The 22,124-nt window shown below is 38.2% G+C and overlaps 1 protein-coding gene across 1 annotated transcript; it reads left to right on the top strand.

The window, feature by feature from the left end:
* Nucleotides 1–426: 426 nt before the first annotated feature.
* Nucleotides 427–21,432, top strand: LOC135691405 (solute carrier family 22 member 15). Its single transcript, XM_065209257.2, has 8 exons — nucleotides 427–824; nucleotides 4,784–4,887; nucleotides 5,492–5,815; nucleotides 10,753–10,968; nucleotides 13,003–13,137; nucleotides 13,432–13,523; nucleotides 14,321–14,429; nucleotides 20,276–21,432. Exons 1-8 carry the CDS (start codon nucleotides 513–515, stop codon nucleotides 20,514–20,516), a joined length of 1,533 nt encoding a protein of 510 aa, XP_065065329.2. The 5' UTR covers nucleotides 427–512; the 3' UTR covers nucleotides 20,517–21,432.
* Nucleotides 21,433–22,124: the final 692 nt, after the last annotated feature.

Below are 22,124 nucleotides of genomic sequence, written 5' to 3'. Positions count from 1 at the left end.
ATATGCATTTTCTGGCCATATTTAGAATGTCATATTTCAAAAGTTTTTCGCTGCCAACCATGGTGGCGGTCTACACAAAACCATTGACCAATATAAACATTTCTCCCTCACTTGCAATGAAGTTTCCCCCGGCTCTTTCCATGGTATCAATGTTCTGATCTCAGCTGCCCGCTCAAATAATCAATGTTCCTGGCGGCTCAAACCATGATCCGAAAAAATATCGACCTTCGTCATGCTCAAATTGCAATTACAACATGAAAAAAACAACTTAGAAATTTCGTAGAGCCCCCCCCCCCCCCCCCCCCTCCTGTTAAAATTTTACGACTACTTCCCTGCTAGAAATGTGGGCAAATTTTTTGTTGGTTTATTGAGTGTCTTTGAAAAACCCCCCTCCCCCCTCCAGAAAATGCTCAATTTCCGCCACTGATTTGATTGGTCAATCGCTGGGGATCAAGTGGCTTTAAGCCACTTTTACCTGTGTCAAATGCCTTTAAGCGACTAGACGAGGAGAAATGGCATCTCAAGGAAAAATGCAAGAGCTTGATGTGGACAGTATACTTCCACTTGTTGGAGAATTTTCTCGCTTTCAATATGTTCTAGAAGCCTTGCTATGCATTTCCATTATACCCCAAGCACTTCAAGAATTCATGATGTATTTTGCTGCGCACAACTCGCCATGGCGTTGCACACACAATAGCACGGTTTGCACTTTTCCGCAGAATATGACATTCATCTTGGGTGATTCACTGTATGAAGAAAGATGCAAATTGGAGAGAAAAGAATGGGAGTTTGTCTATTCAAAAGATTACTCAATCATGACTCAGGTTTGTAACTGTTTTATCTATTATTCTTTTCAATTCTCTTAATTTTCAGCTATCAGTGTCACTGCTAATAGTGAACAGAGCGGATCCAATTAATTGCAACACTCAACTATGTCACCATCGTACAAGTTGGGGTTTCCTCGCGTTCATCTTCTGTAAAACACATTTTCCATGCTATTAGAGAGAAATTGCTAGTTAGAGCTTAGTCAGGGAAGCACGAGGTATTTGTTTCGATCCACTCAATGCATTCTTCATTTCGTAAAGCTCTAAAATAATACAAGTTCAAGGATTCATAAAGTCCATTAAATACTGTTACCAGCACAAGAGGGTGGTAAAGAATCCGTTTGCATCACAAATCACGGAAAAAAGTCTTGGAAAATCACAAATACAGGCAAAAATTTTCGAACTTCTCCAGAGAAGTGAACCATGAATAAAAGGTGACCTTTTGGAAGCTTTAATTTTATGAATGCATTTGAAGAAGGATCAATAATTGTGTTTGTCGCATTTGAGTTGAAAGGGAGTTCGGGTCTATCGTCTGTACATCTAGTGATTCATAAACATCTCTTTGTCATTACTTAGATACTCGAGTGACGAAAACACAGTTAAAACAAGAACATATATTAACAAATAATAAGTAGTAGTAAAAAACTCTTGAGATAAGAAAATTTCTAGAAAAGTTAATGGTACTTTAATTCCAAACATTGATTCAGTTCAATATTTTTAATAGTCTTTTTGGATGCTTCGATCTTTCTTTAGAAAGAAAACACTTAAATTCAGAATTCCTCTGAGCGCATCTTGTTGCTGAGCAAATAGCACATAAGAAACTTTAATGTTTCCTATAATAATCAGCTTAAATATATCTTTTTCTTGAACACATCATGACATCAAGGTAGGAAAAGAGCCTACAAAGCCACCTACATGGCAATCTGTGATTTTTTACTTCACCCGAGAAAGTCCCAAATTACATTACATTATGCTTGAAATCCTATGGCCTTACCTGGAAATCACATAAGTCCATTTGGATTCACTGAAATCCGCAATTTGCAAACGAGAATTGTCCCTCTGCTGTGCCGTACGCTGCATGGCACATTTTCAGTGCTTTCCTGTTCACCTTACCATTTGTTCCGCACTTTTCATTTGTGGCATCATAGAAACTGATGTCCTGGTCTCATCTGATATTGTGCCCTGTTAGCCTTTTGTTGTTAATATGTTGGATTATTTGTGCGTTTGATGAATCTTCTTGTAAATAGTTCAAAACTTTATTTACCCTTGCCTTTGAATTACTTACTCTCCGAAACTGAACTCTCCAAAAAACTGGCAAGAACATGCGGAGTTTTTTTCAAAATCAGACTTTTTTTACCAACCGATTCTGTAATATGCATCTTCCATTCTTTATTTATGTCATTTCTCCAGTACGGTATCATTGTTTGGGGTCAAACATTTGCCTCATACGTTGACCCTATTCTCAAACTGCAAAAAAGAGCTGTTAGAGCAATTTCACATGAAAAGGCCTTTTCCCATTCAACACGATCTTTAAACATCTTAAGCTACTCAGACTTCATGACATATTTAAACTCCGGCTTTTAACATTTGTTTTTGAATCAATAAACAAACTAACACCGAGTTGCTTTAACAATTTCTTCACACTAAATATTTCAGTCCATTACTATGAAACAAAGCAGACTTTCCGAGGAGATATCTATCTAGATAAAAAAATATGCTTCAATTTGGCTTAAAGTCCATTCGATATATGGGAGCAAAACTCTGGAATGACCTATCAGGTGACATCCGAGACTCTCCCTGAATATTTTTGTTCAAAAAGAATCTAAAACATCACTTGCGACGTCTAAAACATTATAGACGACAGGGGGGGCTCTCATCTCGTTAGTTTACCTACTTTGAGCGCTCCTCCTTAAGAATTCTACTCCACCTAGTTGCATTGTGTTGTTGTTTTAATTCTTCTATATTATTATCATCAGTATTTTGTTAACAACTATTATTGTAGTAGAATTTGAATAACAATTTTTTTCTTTGAATACTCAACATTGATTCTCGTTGGCTATGCAGTTACTGCCTGTGTACAATCTTCACTGCCTCCAATACATGTTTGTAAGATTATTAGAGTGCTCTTGTCTTTTATATAAATTGTCTTTCCTTGCCAATTTCAAGTGTCAATGAAATTGAAGTATAAGATGGCAACTTTGCCCCGGGCCATCAGTAACAGGTGACACAATATGAATGCTTATTTTCCTTTCAAGGTTGACTTTAAGGTTACGGTATACGTTTCTGACACAGTTTTCTCTTTCTAAAAGATAAACTATTAATGTGATCGAATTAAACTATATACGATTCGATGAACAAGAGTTTGGTGAATCCAACCATATCAAATAATTGGCAAATATCGTAAAATGCTACTTTCCAGGCAAATTTATTGCTTAAATGAATGTACCACCTTCATAACGTATTTTGTATCCTTGCATTTGAGGTAACAAAATCTGACTTATATCAGCAGAAAGGGCAGATCCTTAGCTACCAAAGAGTATCTCAGATCTTTCAATTTCCTCCTTCCTTTAAAATATTTCATCGTTTTTCAAAACCTAGTGACTTTGAATTTTCAACAAAAAAGGGGCCTTGCCTCGACGCTAAAGATCTCTACGCGCTATGATAACACCTGGTCCATGCTTTCGTTGTTAAGCAACCTGATAAAGTACTTTCTTTTGATGGTTTAGATTAAGAAAAGATTGATGTTGATAATATATGACACTTGACCTGCCAGCAAATGCTTAACAAATTTTTAAGGAAACAACTTAATTTAGGACCAGTCCTCAAAGTTGCTTAAAATATCTAGGTTTTTCAATCTTCAGAGTTGCTAAGAAGTCCCTTAGTGTACAAAAGGAGAGGTACAAGCTCTCCCCAGTAAATATACCTGGATTTTGGACCAAATTTGATCTTTTTCACACAATATTGAGATTATTTAGTGAGACTATGAGAAAGGGATCAGAAAAAATCTCTTACATCCACAAGACCTTTGTACCATAGACAAAACAAATTTGAAAGTATAAATAAACATTATAACAGCAAAACTTCGACATTTGATTTTTGTGAAAAGTTTGCTTTAATGCAAAGCAAGGCTAGAAATTAACACGAAAATTTCCTTTGCTTTGTTTTTATGTAGCAAGCTACCTTATCTCTCAGCCCTCTATTAGCTCTCATTTGTATCAAGCCCTGGTTGCCAATTACTTGATACTTGATCCAAAAAAAGTTTTTGTGGCCATGCAAGGAACTTGGAACAATATTCTGGTTGATGTAAAAAGATCGTCATCTGCTTTCAGTTTTCGTCAAAAGCTTCGAGCCATTTTATTTATGAAAAACTATCAAAGTTGGCTATAAAGTGATAATAATAGTCCTGCTCACTCGATTAATGATTGAATAAGATTCAGAACTATCTTCTAAAAGGGAGTGCTTTCTCCTTGATTAGTTTGTCTATTGAGAGAGGTCCTCCTCAAGAACTGCATGCAATATCTTATGTAATTGTTTTTTATTGTATCTTATGATAAGTCTATTTATGTAATTCTGAGTCATTGTATGTATGTAGATAGTGTTTTGGTAAGATATTGTATGTAGAGGAATTTTAAAATATATGAACTGAACTGAATTAATTTAGACCTTCAAACGTCGGCCGTTTATTGTTTCAAAGACAATTTTGGGTTTTTTGTTTAAAAATAAGATTTGAATTGGTAAAGAATTCCCATGTCAATCCAGCTAATTTCCCTTTTGTCCGGCCACCTCATTGGTCCGGCCAAATAGTTTGCGAAATCAGAGTGGGTAGGAATCGGAAAAAATGAATACATTAACAATTTCGTATTTTTTCTACCATTTCAAACATTCATTGTATGAAAACATCTAATATGTAAGTACTTAGAATGATCACGTTTCATATTGTTTCTTTTATTTTTTTTCAGTTTGACCTCTACTGCGACAAAGAAATCTACGGGTATTTGACAACGTCGTTATTTTTCATTGGGTGGGCAGTCGGTGCTGTTGCTCTTGGCATCGTAGCTGACAGGTAAGGTGCACAAATCGCAGTTACGATTTACAATGACTCACCTTTTTCACAAATAAATAAATAAATAAATAAATAAATAAATAAATAAATAAATAAATAAATAAATAAATAAATAAATAAATAAATAAATAAATAAATAAATAAATAAATAAATAAATAAATAAATAAATAAATAAATAAATAAATAAATAAATAAATAAATAAATAAATAAATAAATAAATAAATAAATAAATAAATAAATAAATAAATAAATAAATAAATAAATAAATAAATAAATAAATAAATAAATAAATAAATAAATAAATAAATAAATAAATAAATAAATAAATAAATAAATAAATAAATAAATAAATAAATAAATAAATAAATAAATAAATAAATAAATAAATAAATAAATAAATAAATAAATAAATAAATAAATAATAGACAATCTAAAAGGAAGTTGTAATCTTTGGAGCTATTTCTGGCTCGATAAAGCTATGATTAAAGGAAAATATCTTTAACTTTCATGTTCCGATATGTAGGCCCCTATCATGCCGATTCAGCTCGTTTGCTCTTTGGTTATTTTCAAGTGAAATAAGCCATTCTCTTTTAACCTTACAGGTTTGGTCGTCGGAAGGTCCTGTTTCCATCTTTGGCTGTGATAATCATTGTTGGATTTCTCAGCACATTTTCACCTAATTTCTGGGTCTTCCTCACTACCAGAATCATTGTTGGTTTCTTCACACCAGGCACGGGCGTTCAAATGTTCGTCATTGCTTCAGAGTTTGTTGGTACAAAATACAGACCGCTTAGTGGAATCATTTTGTGGTCGTTTTATGCTGTGTCGCTGATTATTCTCGGAGTACAGGCCTATTTTATTCGCGAATGGAAAAAGCTCTACATTATATCCACTGTCCCATATATCTTTGTACTTGCTTTCGCCAAGTAAGTACAAGCAAAAAAATTTTCTGCCTTATACAAAGAAAGTATAGAGTTAAAGTTATTTCTTTAGATGTCTATTAGGCTATTAAGCCCAATCTCCAGTGAGAAAAAGTCTTGCGAAATTTCACTGAGAAATACTTTACGCAAACAAATTCCTTTTAATGCTTTTGTTGACCTCATGACATTGGAATGTGAAGTTTGGAAGCGTGACAAAGGGATACGGAATATGATTGGCTGCTGAAGGATTTCGCAAGCAAGAAGCAAAAAAAGTTAAACTCATTCTAATTTATTTCGCAGAGAAATTCTTCGTAAAAAATCCCAGCAAAAGCCGCAAAACCGTGCAAAAATCAACCAAATGCCGCAATCCGCAATGAAATCAAGCACGGCCTCGATAGCAAAAGAGGCCCTAAAAGGGGTAACTGAAATATGAAATAAATTAAAGTTTTCGGGGAGAAAATATAGCTATTTAAATTTTTTGGTTTTGAAATATGAAAATACTTTGGTTCCCAGTATAAAATATTAAAAAACAAAATAACTGAATGCATCTTTTGATGTTGCGCTAGAATTATCTATTTGATAACAGCATTGACTCAAGGGACATTTGATATGTAGAGCTGTTAAGATACCACATTACGCCTGGGTTGCTCGTTCAAATTTTTCAAACTTTTGGGGGCATTTTTTTAAAGGAGGTGCTTAAAAGAAAAGGCGGCTTGTCATACTTCACGATTAGTAAAAATGCCAACAGCATGTAATCTACCGCAAATAGTTTTGGCTTATATTATCTCAATAAAATAGACGACAACACCAGATAGCATCATAAAAATGTTTTAATCTATATTAATTGTTCCACATCATTATACTATGAATTTTTTCTAAGACCACTTTTGTAAACCATCTTGAGAGAAGCAATTAACCAATCCCTCAAGAGGTTAGAAAAATAATGTTTCTGGCCATACTTTTTAATTCAATCTGGCACCAATAAACAATCCTAAAAATTATTAGAGATTTTGATCAAACTATAAGGAAAAGCCACGTAAACGCAGCCGTAAAGAGAATTTGGCCCACTACAGCTCCCGTTTTTTCACACTTGACGAGTAGCCGTTAAAAAAGACACTTAAAATATCTACTCTTTAGACACATGTAGCATTCTCTAGTATTTATAACGATTTTATCTTGAGGACATCGAAAGAGTGGCTTTTGCTTAGTTTTAGCTTCGCTGGAACTTTATTTTAGCATTACTTCTTGCTTTCTTATGCATCTAAGACTGTAAGTGACTAGAAAAAACAGTATGACTGTATTATGAAGAATCGATTAAACAACTGAATTAACTGGTTATTAGGACTCTTGACGGTTAGTAGAGCCAAATCAGATGTCCTAAAATTCAAAGTTCAAAAACCTTTCAGGCACGTTGTCTCTCCCAGGCATGTCTATAACTGGCCCCTTCAGATTGTATCCTCCACGCAAAAGACTTATGACTATCAGTTTTGATACATGTATGTTTTTCAAGTTTCTTTTGTTGTTCCCCAAGAACAAGTTGAGCAAAACAAAGATGTACCAAATGATTTCTACAATTCCAAAGAGAATCAATTCCCTATTTTTACCTAGGTATGGGGCCCTTTGGCTATTCCTGAACATATTCTTTTTACGTTTTCAATTTTTTTATCTGCAAAGTTTGGTTTTGAAGACTCAGTCTATTTTGTATGTTAGTCGGTCCAATGTGTTCTGACATCTCCTTAAAAACTTTCTACCGTTGGGAAGGAATGGAACATTTGATATTTTCGAAATACTTTGCTTTGGTAATTTGAAATATGAATAAATTGTAATATACCATCATGAATAATGAGATAATATCGTTCCCTCTTATAGGGCCTCGCAAAACGTCACAAGACACCAAAAGCCATCTACTTGATAAGGGGGATAAGAATTAACTGTTTCTTATGGTCCTCAGTATGTTTCCCAGCAAGCTATCATTGTATCAATCCAAACGTTCTTAAACATCTATTGAGACATTCCCACCTTTTTTTAGAATACCTTACTTTTGCTGAGCCACAATATTCTTAAAGTACAAGGTGTCACTGAGTCGCATGGTAGTGTCATAAAGGCACCAAGGCCAAATACGTCTACTTAAAGACATAGCGTGAAATTCGCATTTTTTTGCTTTGAACAAAACTCAAATAAACCAAAAATTTGATTCTTGGTGAATCTTGAGCGTTGCATTAATCTCAAAATATTCTTAAATTTCAGCAATTTAGAGCCTTATTATTCTTATAGACTATTTTCTTATAACAAGTGTGTACCCTGAATCATATGAATGGATCAAAATTCAAAAAACAAAGCTAGCCCTACTCAAGCTCTACTGAATAAATCGGTTATTCAACCTCACTGCGCAACCAAACTGTGCTCTGACTCTGAGCCAACAAGGAAGATAGCCTCTCTTGCTATTCGACCCGTCATTGCATCACTTTTCTCGCTTCTTAGAAATAGAAACAATTTCATGAGTTATTGAAAAATTAATCAAAAGCTGAAAAATTTGCCTCTATAGCTAGATAAAATCCAATGCATAAGTCGAAAAATACATTTATTGCTATGTATATGAAAAATTAGAATTTACAACTATGCGTCCCTAATCTTAACAAAACGTCTCGACGTTTTGTTACCCGAGATAGCACCATGGGTGCCGTAGAAGGACAAAAAATATTTTTGATTATAAGTGATTCCAGTTCAATGAAAGATGGGCCTTTCGAAGCAATTTTGCCCTAGAAAAAAATATTGGATGGTTTCTAGTCATATAGGGACAAAGTCCCTCACATTGAGTGGTTGGGACAAAGTCTTAATATCGAGACTAATAAGGAAGGCTGGAAGTTGTGAATAAAAAAGGAACATTTCCATAAATGCTGAAATTGGTTTTGCCGAAAAGCTCCATAGGGGAGACCATATCTTTGGTACATTAGTCTTTGTGCTACTTGAATTATAAAACCTGTTTCAATGTTTTCGCTGACCATATCATCGTTATGATCCAACGTTTTCACTTTACATGATTGGGCAATCTCATCCCCTCATACTAATTTTAAATATTTAGTTGCTTATAAAGATTTTAAATACTTTCTTTCTCTTGACAGTATACTATATTGTATAAAGTCTTTGGCAAAGACATTTGATGATTTTATATTGTTTGGTAGTTGTATCAGGTTGTGTAGAAGCTTTCGTGAATTTAGGGAACTATGAAAGTTCATATTAGACAGAGTCATCTATATACATTTCCGCAGCTTGTACATGTAAAGGTTGTGCATTCGCGCAGTGATAAGTAATGTAAAGAATGGTTCCAACAACCTGTTAAAGCACAAGTTGGTTATAATTCTGTTTTTATAAATATGTTGTGCAGCCCATTATTCTTACGATCAGATTATGACACCATATAAAACCTCAGCCTTCAAAATGTTTTAGGGCTAACTGCTACCTTGGCCACAACATTGTCCACAACATAAGGATTGATGATTTATTCATTGTTTAAATTTTTTAATGATATCCAGTTCAATAGTTACAAACGGAGATCTAATTGTCTTGTCTGTAAAAGTATCCTTAGAAAATTCACTAGTAATGAATATTACGTCAATCTCTATTATTATCAATTAATTGGGACTGACCATCCCATGAATCATTCTGAAAACTGTACGTAGATATTTTGTCCACCTTGCGGAGACAATGTTCTTCGAAAACATTGGACTCGTGTAAGAGCTCCCTATGACACCATATAAAACTCCTGAATATTCCTTGGGGGTCTAATTTGTTTGTTGGCCCAGTTGGAAGTACGGCCCTGCTTACACAGCCAAAGAGGTGCCAGTTACACTATATCCCTGTGTTATCCTACATCTTTGATATGGGCACTGTTGTTTACATTTCCTCTTCCTTTCTTGTTCTAACTGAAAGCAATGACTGACAGTAGCTTGTCCATTCTCACGTTACTCCAGTTCGACATGGAGCTCTTTTCAAAACCTTTGGTGTAAAGTGAAAAGCCTTGCCGCGGACCGTTATTTCATTTGAAAGCCGCAACCGTATTATAGAAGCCATGAAGCAATGCGAGTTTATACCGAAAGACGCAAGACGCATCTCTTGTTGAACCGCAATCCGTAGATGAACCATGTTTGAATCCGGAGGCCGCGCGTAAAAATAGGGTCCAGGCCATGAAGCCGCAAACCCAAAACAGGCCCTCTATTACCATACAATTATTAAAAATCGTATGTAAAATTCTATTTTATGTGTCAAACTCTAGTTGGTAGATTATCTAAAGTGTTCCTCGATTTTTTGAAAATTCTCCTGACACCTGATTTTCCTGCTTAGCTTTTCTCGAATATTCTATAAAGAAAGTTGATTATGAGCAAATAAATTTACCAGAATCGAAAGGATTTATGCCAAAGGTCTTTTATGTTAGCTCTTCGATAAAGAACAAACACTCTTTAAAGGTAATTGATTAAGTTCAGGCAAAGCAGTGCAAGCTTTGGTGTGTAGAAGAAGACGATGCTGTTTTGCAACTCAGTCATTCGCTTCTTGATTCTCTGTTTGCTGCACGATACTCTTATACCTTTTTATATTCAAGCAATAATATCTTCATTCAAATTTTTTTCATTCGTCTTTCACATTCATAACTGGTTCGATACCCAAAATTATTTACCGATCTGTTTGTAAAGTCCTCGTTACCTTGAAGGCAAAGCTCTACAAACGTTGGTTTACAAAACAGCACAATTCCAAGTTTCTCCTACATGTTCAATTCAAAATTATTCAAAAAAATGACTTCGTTTGAATCCATCTTCCTTTCCCAGAGAGTTATGATCACCAGATCCAGCAAGATTTCTAGGATCATCGCTTCATGCAACTAGAGTTGAAATCTTCTTTTCTCTCAATCTGCTATAATCTTTTAAATAATACTTATTTTTACCTTCAAGGTTCGTTCCAGAGTCAATAAGATGGTTAAACCTTAATGGCCGCCAAGAGGAAGCAATGAAACTACTGCGAAGAATTGCAAAGTTCAATAAGAAACAGCTGCCAGAAAATGTAACACTTAAAGCTCCATGTACTGGTCCAAAAGTCAAAACAAATCCCATTGATCTCTTTGTTCCAACCAAAATGGCTTTGCAGAGTCTAGTACAAAGCTATGCCTGGTAGGACAGATTCAAAAATATTAATTTAGTTTAGAAGGTGAATGTTATTGTAGAAGTCATGTGAAAGGTGTCGGGGGGGGGGGGCAATGGGTCAGGGACCTGCCCTTTTCGGTATGGTATTTTGCTACTAATTGCCCCCTTAAATTAACTCGAAAAATTGACTTTCTTTCTTACTTGTAACTGTAGTCTACCAAATAGCATTTTGAAACTTGGCAACTGCCAATCTACTACAATCTTAAACATTAAATTTAGTGTTTCCTCAATCTCTAGAGATCATTAACAAAGAAGAGTAGCTATTACACTCTTAGAAATATGCTCTGCTCTGCTCTGCTCTGCTCTGCTCTGCTCTGCTCTGCTCTGCTCTGCTCTGCTCTGCTCTGCTCTGCTCTGCTCTGCTCTGCTCTGCTCTGCTCTGCTCTGCTCTGCTCTGCTCTGCTCTGCTCTGCTCTGCTCTGCTCTGCTCTGCTCTGCTCTGCTCTGCTCTGCTCTGCTCTGCTCTGCTCTGCTCTGCTCTGCTCTGCTCTGCTCTGCTCTGCTCTGCTCTGCTCTGCTCTGCTCTGCTCTGCTCTGCTCTGCTCTGCTCTGCTCTGCTCTGCTCTGCTCTGCTCTGCTCTGCTCTGCTCTGCTCTGCTCTGCTCTGCTCTGCTCTGCTCTGCTCTGCTCTGCTCTGCTCTGCTCTGCTCTGCTCTGCTCTGCTCTGCTCTGCTCTGCTCTGCTCTGCTCTGCTCTGCTCTGCTCTGCTCTGCTCTGCTCTGCTCTGCTCTGCTCTGCTCTGCTCTGCTCTGCTCTGCTCTGCTCTGCTCTGCTCTGCTCTGCTCTGCTCTGCTCTGCTCTGCTCTGCTCTGCTCTGCTCTGCTCTGCTCTGCTCTGCTCTGCTCTGCTCTGCTCTGCTCTGCTCTGCTCTGCTCTGCTCTGCTCTGCTCTGCTCTGCTCTGCTCTGCTCTGCTCTGCTCTGCTCTGCTCTGCTCTGCTCTGCTCTGCTCTGCTCTGCTCTGCTCTGCTCTGCTCTGCTCTGCTCTGCTCTGCTCTGCTCTGCTCTGCTCTGCTCTGCTCTGCTCTGCTCTGCTCTGCTCTGCTCTGCTCTGCTCTGCTCTGCTCTGCTCTGCTCTGCTCTGCTCTGCTCTGCTCTGCTCTGCTCTGCTCTGCTCTGCTCTGCTCTGCTCTGCTCTGCTCTGCTCTGCTCTGCTCTGCTCTGCTCTGCTCTGCTCTGCTCTGCTCTGCTCTGCTCTGCTCTGCTCTGCTCTGCTCTGCTCTGCTCTGCTCTGCTCTGCTCTGCTCTGCTCTGCTCTGCTCTGCTCTGCTCTGCTCTGCTCTGCTCTGCTCTGCTCTGCTCTGCTCTGCTCTGCTCTGCTCTGCTCTGCTCTGCTCTGCTCTGCTCTGCTCTGCTCTGCTCTGCTCTGCTCTGCTCTGCTCTGCTCTGCTCTGCTCTGCTCTGCTCTGCTCTGCTCTGCTCTGCTCTGCTCTGCTCTGCTCTGCTCTGCTCTGCTCTGCTTTTTTGTCCACTTCTTATCTGTTTTCTTCTTATCTTATCTGTTTCTTGTCATGACGTAGTAAACCAACAAAAGTTTGATTTTTTTATCTGATCGTCATAGCGAATTTACACTTTATGTCGCTTAATAAAAATTTAAGAATAATCGGAATTTAAGGCTCTGCAGAAATTAGGTACTTCTATAAAAACGTTTTTTGAGTAAACTTTCTAGACACATAAGTTTATGGGGTATTTCCTGCCCTTGCTTGCTACACACACAAGGTTAAATAATATGCAGAATATTCGGCCTAAACCTTTTGCAAAGAGTTGAACTAGATTTATCCTTAATACGTGCCCACAACATTATAAATGGAGAGAAGATAACATTGATTTAACGCATTGCTCCATCACACCAAAGTTTGCAATATTTTGCTTATTCTGCGAGTATTTTTGACATTGTTTTTTCTTTCTTGCTTAGAAGTCTTTGCAAAAGACCTTGCAAAGAAAGATATGCATAAGTGAAATAATGAGTGAAACTTGTGGCTTAATGAATATTTTTGTGCCAGGATGGTAAATGGACTTGTCTATTATGGAGTTACGCTTGCCTCGGATGCCCTTAGTGGAGCTATGTACCAAGATTTCATCCTTACATCATTGGTGGAATTTCCTGCCATTGTCTTCGCCATATACTTTTGCAACGCGTGAGTTCGTATTCAAAAATTAACAGATAGCTGCATCTTTGGTAATTTTGTCAAAGAAATGAAGTGTATAAAAATGTTTTATAACTACAACCGCTGATTTGTGATTTTCTAGGTAAAGGTTTAGCGCAAAAAAAATTTATTAGAATTGTAAACTTGTCGCAGAAAAGTTGTATGGAGGCTTTGTCTAGCAAAAAGATCGTTCATCCGTTATCTCGAAGAGTTTATCAGATTTTTGTACGCCTTACCATTGCCAACCCAACATCTAAGTATATTTTGCTTTGACCTTTTTTGTAGTTTTGGCAGAAAAAAGACAGTCATTATCTCGTTAGCTACCGCCAGCATTGCCTGTCTTCTCATTCCAGCTATACCCGTTGATCAAGGCAAAGGTATACACGACTAATTCCTTTTTTAATCTTTCAAAAGATTCTACTACAAGTTACAGCCTTGATTAGCTAAGAATAAGTCATGAGCTTTCATAGGAAACTTTTCACATGCAAGCTCTTTATTCGGGTTATGTGATTTCAGAACAATTATAAATTCAAGTGTAGCAACTTGAACAGCAAAGCGACCTTGATTTTCTATATCGTTTTGAGGAGATCTGGGTTTATTCCACAGTAAAACGAGCCCTTATGATAAGACAGATAAAGATCAGTGTTCCGTATGGTTTTCCCGATATAACTGAGATCCTTTCTTCGGCAAGGAACCCTTCTACAAATGCCATGTCGCCGTAACATTTGTTATGGTATGCAGTTTTTAGCCTATGAATATTGGAATGAAAACCAAATTTTTCAGATCATCCCCTGAAAAATTATTAAGATTCAAGGCTCTTTGATAGCGTTGGTCTACTCCAAAGCTTTTCTATTTGTCCTTTCCATACCAATCGCTCGCCAGAACAGCTTATTCAACTTTTCACTTAATTCATTTCATGGTATCAATCCATGAACTCAAATGCTTGAAAGGGGCCCTGGCCCTGCGCCCAGTCAATCAAATGACAAAAGAGATTCTCTTTGTAACAGAACCCCGCTAATAATGTAAGGAAAAGGTTTTTTAAGGGGTTTTGGCAATAGAAATTGTAAGAAATCAAATGTGTGAGAGGTTTTAGAAACAATTTCCCATTTAGAATGCGGGTCTTATTGCATACTCAATCTGGCCCTACCTAAATTAATAAATGTATTTTTTGCAGGCTTATCCATATTGCGGATTCTTGTTGGAATGATTGGTAAATGTGGCGTTGCTACATCTTTTGACAGTATATATACCTGGGCAGTTGAAATTTACCCGACAGTCATCAGGTAAAATTGTCCGCTAATAGTCAATTACATTTTTCTCTTTTCTTTGTTATTTTTTTTAAACAATCTTTTGGTGGTACAAAACTGGTAATGGCTTTGAAAATTGGAAACATTTGAGTAGTTTAAAACGTCAGAACATAGATCGAAAGCTCTACGCTAGGAAATATATATACCCAGTTTTGGATCAAAGTAGGCCAATTAGAAATGCGAGCACATGACTGTTGTGATCGCCCAATCAGTGTCGCTTGCCTATAGAGATTGTTACCAATGGAGTCCTAAGATAAAAACGAACTCCTTTTGTCTAGACAATAGCGGTTTTTTCGTGCTTATGTAGATACATTCCAAAACTGCTAGGTGGAACGACGATCGGGCTTTACCAATAATACGAAACATGTCGCCATTATAGTTTTTTGCACAATCTAGGTTTTCCAGTAAATGCTGCCCGATAGCAGAATCTCAGGTTTTGGTTGTAATTTTAGATCTGCAAGACTGAGGTGCCTCTTTTCCTTGGGGATGGGTTTTATTTCTAATACTAGACAGAACATGCCGTTTTAATCTACTATCTTCCAATCTTTGGGTAATGCGTCCTACGTAGCCAGAATCACACTGGCAGGTAAATTCATATACAACGGACTCTTTTCTGAGGTAGGAACGCCATCCTTTTGAATGGAGGGAAGAGCCTTTTTTGTACCGTTAACAATGCGTAGATTCACGGCAATGAAACAATTTGAAATGGCATGTTTTATCTGTTTTTTGAAATGCAAGGAACTGTTTCCGACCCTAGGTAGTTTCAGATAGACCGAAAACTTTTGGGGACCATATTTTACGCAAGCCGAAAAAATGTGCTCTCTTCTCTTTAATGTAAACTGAAATCATCAATGCCCTATGAGTTAGCGTTTTGATGAGGCTGGTCTACCTTTTTCCGGGCTAAAACAAACTCCATCGAGTGTATAACCCCGAAAATGCGGGTTTACGGTATACACTGGTAAGAAATCCAGTTTCAGACTTTTTCAAGATTTTTAACAAACAGTGTACTTAGTTCGAAAAAGTGGAACATTCTAGAACATACTAGGAACTTTTGCTTCGTGTGTAATCCCTTAGAATAGCTCTCTATATTAGCTTATTTAGGCCTATTGTAAACACGTAGCCTCGTATTTATTTTATTGACGTAATTGTACCTCGGGAACCTTCATGAACCTTCTGAGGGTATCCAATGCTTTTTCTAAAATACCTTAATGGCCTTCACCCAGCCCTACAGTTTACATTTGAAAGGGAGGAAAATAACTCCTTGCCATCTCTAGATGTTTTGGTCAAAAAGTTTGGCTTTGGGTCTGGATTTCTTACCAGTGTAGACCGTAAACCCGCATTTTCGAGGTTATACACTCGATGGAGTTCGTTTTGCCCCAAACAAAAGAAAATCAGGCTCATCAAAATGCTTACTCATAGGTCAGTGATGATTTGTTCTGAGTCTAAACTCGACTCGGAACTTGAACAACTAAAAAGATTTTTTCTGGAGAACGGCTATCCAGAGGATGTCATTCATCATCATCATCATCAAAGGCGTAGGCCTAGTGGCCCTTGGCACCTCTCACAATGGCAGCCCATTTGAGGAGATCTTGAGCATGCCTCATGGCAGTTGCTAGTGGAAGACCAGTGTCTTTTCTAACCTGGTCTTGCCATCTCAAAGGTGGTCTACCTCTACCCCTATTTCCCTGAAAATCTTGGATAAAAACAGACTTGATGTAGTTGTCTCCTGGTCTTCTTGCCATGTGACCGAACCATTTGAGCCTTCTCATTTTGACGATGTTGCCTATGTTCTGGACCTTAAGCTTATCTCTTAAATAGTTGTTGGATAGTCTTTCGTACCTGGTGACGCCAAGGATAGCTCTCAAGCATCGCATTTCAAAAGTTTCAAGCTTCCGTAGATCAACAGAAGTAATGGTCCAGGTTTCTGAGGCATAAAGTGCAATGGGGAGAATAAGTGCATTATAAAGGCGGACTTTTAGTTTATGTGAAATTGACAGTTGATTCCAGACCGTAGATCTCAGCCGGCCGAATGCAGAGGATGCCATACCAATTCTTCGGTCTATGTCTGTTGTGGAGCCTGGTATATTGCTGCCTAGAAACACAAAGTTGTCAACGTGTTCAACAGGATCTCCATCGATAGTAATAACTTTGTTATCTTCTAGGGATATGACTTTACATTTGGCTGAGTTAATTTTCATACTCCACTTCTTGCATGCCTCTTCAAGTGCTTCCGAAGGTAACATTAACTTATCAAATATGCAGGAAATAAGAGTGGTGTCGTCTGCATACCGTAGATTATTGCTTAAATTGTTGTCAAGAGTAAGTGAATTGTTGGTGAGGTCCTTAAGTTCTTTCATGACAAATTCTAGAAAGATGTTGAATAAGATTGGAGAAAGCAGACACCCTTGCCTCACTCCAACCTTTACCTCAAACCAATCTGTAAGTTGCCCATTTATAATGACTGCACATTCAGTGTTGTTATACATGTTTTCTATAAGATGGACTATGCTTGGGTCAACTCCTATTGCTAGCAACATTTTCCAAAGAGCTTTTCTCCAAATGGTATCAAATGCAGCTTTAAAGTCAATGAAGTTAAAGTGCAGTGGAACTTTATGTTCTTTAGCCTTTTCTATCAGCTGCCTGAGAATGAATATGGCATCAACTGTTCCTCTACCTGGTCTAAAACCGAACTGACTTTCACTCATAGCTTTTTCCGCTGCCGTTTTAGTTTTGTCAAGTAATATGCTGCAGAACACTTTACCTGGAATAGAAAGAAGGGATATGGCACGGTGATTTGCTGGGTCTAATTTATCCCCCTTTTTGTGGATTGGTGTGACGATCATCCTGGACCAGTCTTTTGCCACTTTTTTCTCTTTCCAGGCAATATTGAAAATTTTGAGGAGCATGTTGATCATTGTTTCCCCTCCTGCCTTAAGAACTTCAGCTGGATATTATCCACTCCTGGTGCCTTGTGAGTTTTCATCTTTTGGACTGTTTTTCTAACCTCTTGAAGAGTAAACTCATCTTGTGGCTCAACGTCATCAGGTGGATCTGGTAATGAGTCATAGGCATCCTCTTCATGGGGAAACTCTGTGTTTAAGTGCGTTTCAAAGTGTTTCTTCCAGCAGTCAAGTATAACATCTGTGTTTGTGTGGATGCTACCTGTGGTATCTTTAACGGCACTTATGGGCTTTTTCTTTTTACCTTCAAGACGCCTTACATTTTTAAATAGATTATGCGTGTTGTTTCTTTTGAAATCTTCTTCCATGCTCTCAACTAGTTGTTCCAAGTTTGCCTTTTTCTGAGATCTGACAGACTTCTTGACCTGCCTGTTTAGGTCATTATAATGTGTTCTTAGATGGTTGTTGTCTGGTTTATTCAGCATCTCCTTTCTTGTCAGACGTCTTTTGTCACATAGTTTTACTATGTCGGCATCTAGTCCATTTACGTGCTTTCGTTTTTTAACACCAGTAATTTCAAGGGTAGTGGTATTTACTGAGTCTTTGAACGAGCAGTAGAGACTATCTATGTCTTCATAGTCAGAATCACTAAGCTCACTAAAGCGATTCTGCAAAGAGATTTCAAAACGACTTGTTAATGTAGGGTCGTTTATGAGCCTGTCTACATCAAACCTTTTTACAGTGGTAGGTTTCTTCCTTTTATGAAGTTAACTTAAGGTGATGTCAAGGTTTGCAACCAAAAGGAAGTGATCGGTGTAGACATCAGCTGAGTGGTATGCTCTTGAGTTCTTTAGTTTTGGTTTGAGATCTTCTTTAACTATGATATAATCAATCTGGTTAAAGGTAAGACCATCTGGGGAAAGCCAAGTGGCACGTCTCTTGTGTTTATGCCTAAACATGGTGTTAGTTATGATCAGGTTGTTTATTGAGCAGAATTGTAATAGGAGGTTGCCTCTTTCATTTATGGATCCTAAGCCATAATGACCAACTACTTCTGGCCAGTTGTTGTGGGAGTTTTCTCCAACCTTTGCGTTAAAGTCTCCCATAAGGATGATCTCAGCCTTTTTGTTGGTGTTGTTAATGATGCATTGCAGCTGGTCATAGAAGCCATCAATCGCACTATCATTGTATGTGCTGTCTGGGGCATAGACTTGTATAAAGGTGACTTCTTGGGTGTTAAATTTGAAAGTGGCACTAATGATTCTTTCAGAATGGCATTCATAATGTGTGAGTTGTTGGAATATTGTCTTATGAATTATGAAGCCAACCCCTTGCTTACAGAAATTGTCCTTTCTGGATGATTGTATTACCACATGATCCCCTTCTTCAAAAGCTTCTTCTATGCCTGCATTCCAGTGAGTCTCAGACAAGCCAAGTATCATCCAATTAAACTTAGCCATTTCCTGGATCACCTGCTCAAGTTTTCCATCAACATTCAAGGTTCTCACATTCCAAGTAGCAACTGAAGTGAGAGAAGAATTCTTCTCAACCGGGAGATTCTTAGCACCCTCTCTCTTTCGAGTGCCCGGGACTGAGGGCCGTGGTTTTGGTGTTGCCATTGTGGAAGGTAAGTCGCTGGTTACTTGGGCACTCGCGGGGACATCCCAAGGGTGTTTTTATTGAGACAACATCTCTATCTAGCTGGCCGTTAACTCTTTGAAGAGTTCATCCGCCCTTTGACAGGTGTTCTTTTTAGTCCTGCTGGGATGCTAGAATCCCTCCCCAATCACAACACTGGTGTGCTGTGATTGAGGGGAGTCGGTTTAGTCGCCGGCCAATCGACCCGCGGCAGGTTGTACTGGGTTACGTGGTACCAGTAGCAGGTTTCAAAAACCTGACCTGACTTTCATGATGTCATTACAGTTTACATTAAGGAGACGAGAGCAAATTGCTGGGCTTACGTAAAATTGATCCCCAAAAATGCCCGGTCTGTCTGAGGATGCGTTCCTACCCCACAAAAGAGTTCCGTTGTATATGAATTTACGTGCCAGTGTGATTCTGGCTACGTAGGACGCACCACCCAAAGATTGGAGGATAGAATAAAATAGCATGTTCCGTCTAGTATTAGAAACAAAACCCATCCCCAAAGAGAACAGCCACCTCGGTCTTGCAGATCTAAAAGTGCAACTAAAACCTGCGATTCTGCTATCAGGCAGCATTTACTGGAATACCTAGATTGTGCAAAAAACTATAATGTCGACATGTTTCATATTTTTGCTAAAGCCCGATCGTCATTCCACCTATTTAGATCCACAACTGGGTATATGTTTTCAACTTTCGATGCTTCGATGCAAAGAAATGCCAAGCTAGAACTCTTGCAAAGGACGATAACATGTTCTTTGCTTGCCTAATAAAATGATAGAGCTGCATACACAATAACTCCAATAAGACGTAGCATGACAATATTACAACTTAAAATGATATAACGTTAGTCGATCCGCAATTAAATGAGTCTCTGAAAAGTCTCCGCTGTGGTAACCAAATTTGCGATACCAGCTGATGAAAAGCACTGTAGGGGTCCTTGGATGATAACAGATGGTATTTCAGGTGACCAAGTCAACCTGTTGAAATATTAGTTAGCATTATTACCATTAGTAATTACTCAGCTCCTTCACCGAGAACAAACTCCGAGTAACTGCTCAACTTACGAATTTTCATTTATAGTTTTATAAGAGTTTTCATTCACGTAAAATCTGAGCCGATACTTTGCTCAGGATAGCTAAAATTCTAACAAAGCTTCTAGGAATCGTTTTCTTTTTAATTTAACCTCGATCAAATTATAATGTAGCTCTGCGTTTAAAGGAAATGTGCTTTGCACCAAATCAGTTTTTGTTTAATGAAACCATGTTTCATTTGGCGCAGATCACAGGGGCTTGGACTTTTGCAAATAGCAAGTCGAATTGGATCCGCAGGGGCACCATGGATTGCTTCCGGACTGAGGCCGGTACACGCCTCGTTGCCCTTCATTGTCATGGGAGGAAGCAGTTTGATTGCCGTTGCTATGTTGTTTTATTTGCCAGAGACCAAAGGGATGAAAACTGCCGAAACGTTCTGGGACAAAGAAGATGAAAGCAAGGTACTCATAGACCCCGTTTACACATAGACCTGGACCAGATCAGATTCACAAGTACCAGTATACTTTAGGATCCTATTCCTGAAATGGCAATGCATTTACATGGGATCCGATCCAGAACCATTTGCGTTTACACGGGAACGGATCCAGATGAATTCAACAGGTTACGCACATGCGCTTTTCGAAAATTGGCGCGCATATGACGTTTTCACGTCTTGATGCGTGATCAAAACACAGTTCAACCTGAACATGGAGGTAGGGAATGCTAAAAAGGGTAAATTTTCTTGGACTGAAGAAGAAACTGCGCTTTGTTTAAAAGTAGTATTGGATTACAAAATTGCAAAGTTTGCAGGTGAACAAATTGGTAAAATATGAAACGAAGAAAGATGACATATCGTCAAAGTTTCCTAATAATTCTACAACACAGTAGTCTGTGAACTTGTTGTTCGGTTTTCTTGGCGCCAAAAAGCCACGGATTATATATTCAAACTACCTTGAATTGAAAAATATTCTGTCTTACTTTCGACAAATAACGTAGACGGATTCGATCTGGACCAGATTCACCTATTTACACAGGATCCGGTCAAGATCGGATCCATACGGTATCACCTCTGAAAGCGATTCCAAAAGTGTTCGTATAGCGGATCCAAAAGTATACGGCTCAACCAGTTCCCGTGTAAACGCAAAGCCTTCTAGTACTCTTTTGGATCTGATCCAGATCGGATCCACTCTCGTGTTTACGGGGTCTTACTTGATTTCCAAAAAGAAGCGGACGGTTTTAATGCCAAGGTTAACATGACCTACAACAATGGTGATGAGGTTTCGAGAATCTTTAGCAGCTGCCAAAGTTTGCATGAATTTGGAATTGCTTGTTAGACTATATTCCCCTATATTTCGTTGTCTTGTATGTTTTGTTATTCTATAATGGATCTTTCTGTGAGTAAGCCACATGAAGTATTATCTTATGAGTCTCGACTACGGCTACATTTCTATTACAGAATCAAAATGGAAAATAAAATTGAATTGTTTAACGAACAAGGAAACGTGAAGGAATTTATCGTTAAGGTCGAGCGAAATTTTTCATTGAAAGGGTATACCGGATAGAAATGCGCTCAATATTTGACAAGCAGATTAGATGGGCCTGCCTTCGATGTTTTTGTATGCGTTTATCTACCAAGGATGGAAAGAAAGTTGACAAAATAAGAGAAGAGCTTCTAAAAAAATTCGAGATCGGCAATTAAATCGAGAGGAAGCAATCTTCGAACTTTCAAACCGCCCGCGTAACCTATGCATACAACTTAATGGAATTGGTGAAATTATCCTACCCAGACTTCAACGACGAGACTCGCCCAACGTTAGCAAAAGATTATTTCGTGCGCGGTTACATCCACAAATGCAAATGTAGGCTCAGGCACGCCGGAGAGGGGGGCAGGGGGGAGCAAGCGCCCATCCTGCCTTTTAGTTGGGGGAGCAAGAGTGCCCTTTATAGAAGAACTTTCACTTTTTTACCAATGCTTGACCTGGCCCTAAAGGCCTTTTTGAAGCCTGGCAATATTAATTTTTGATTTCGCATGTTAAGTTCAAATCACAAAAACAAACGGAAGTAGTCAGTAAAGTGCCATATTTCTCTGACTTCGC

Source organism: Rhopilema esculentum, chromosome 4 (genome assembly GCF_057945365.1).
Source record: "Rhopilema esculentum isolate cy_ngs chromosome 4, ASM5794536v1, whole genome shotgun sequence".
NCBI lineage: Eukaryota > Metazoa > Cnidaria > Scyphozoa > Rhizostomeae > Rhizostomatidae > Rhopilema > Rhopilema esculentum.
Note: the sequence above shows the minus strand (reverse complement) of the source record. Positions and strands in the feature narration are given on the sequence as shown.

Excerpts from the sequence above, each read along its gene's own strand:
- LOC135691405 (XM_065209257.2), top strand. The coding sequence starts at position 513 with ATGGCATCTCAAGGAAAAATGCAAGAGCTTGATGTGGACAGTATACTT. Across the intron at positions 825-4,783 it reads ATTACTCAATCATGACTCAG|TTTGACCTCTACTGCGACAA; the intron begins GTTTGTAACTGT and ends ATTTTTTTTCAG. Across the intron at positions 10,969-13,002 it reads CTAGTACAAAGCTATGCCTG|GATGGTAAATGGACTTGTCT; the intron begins GTAGGACAGATT and ends TTTTTGTGCCAG.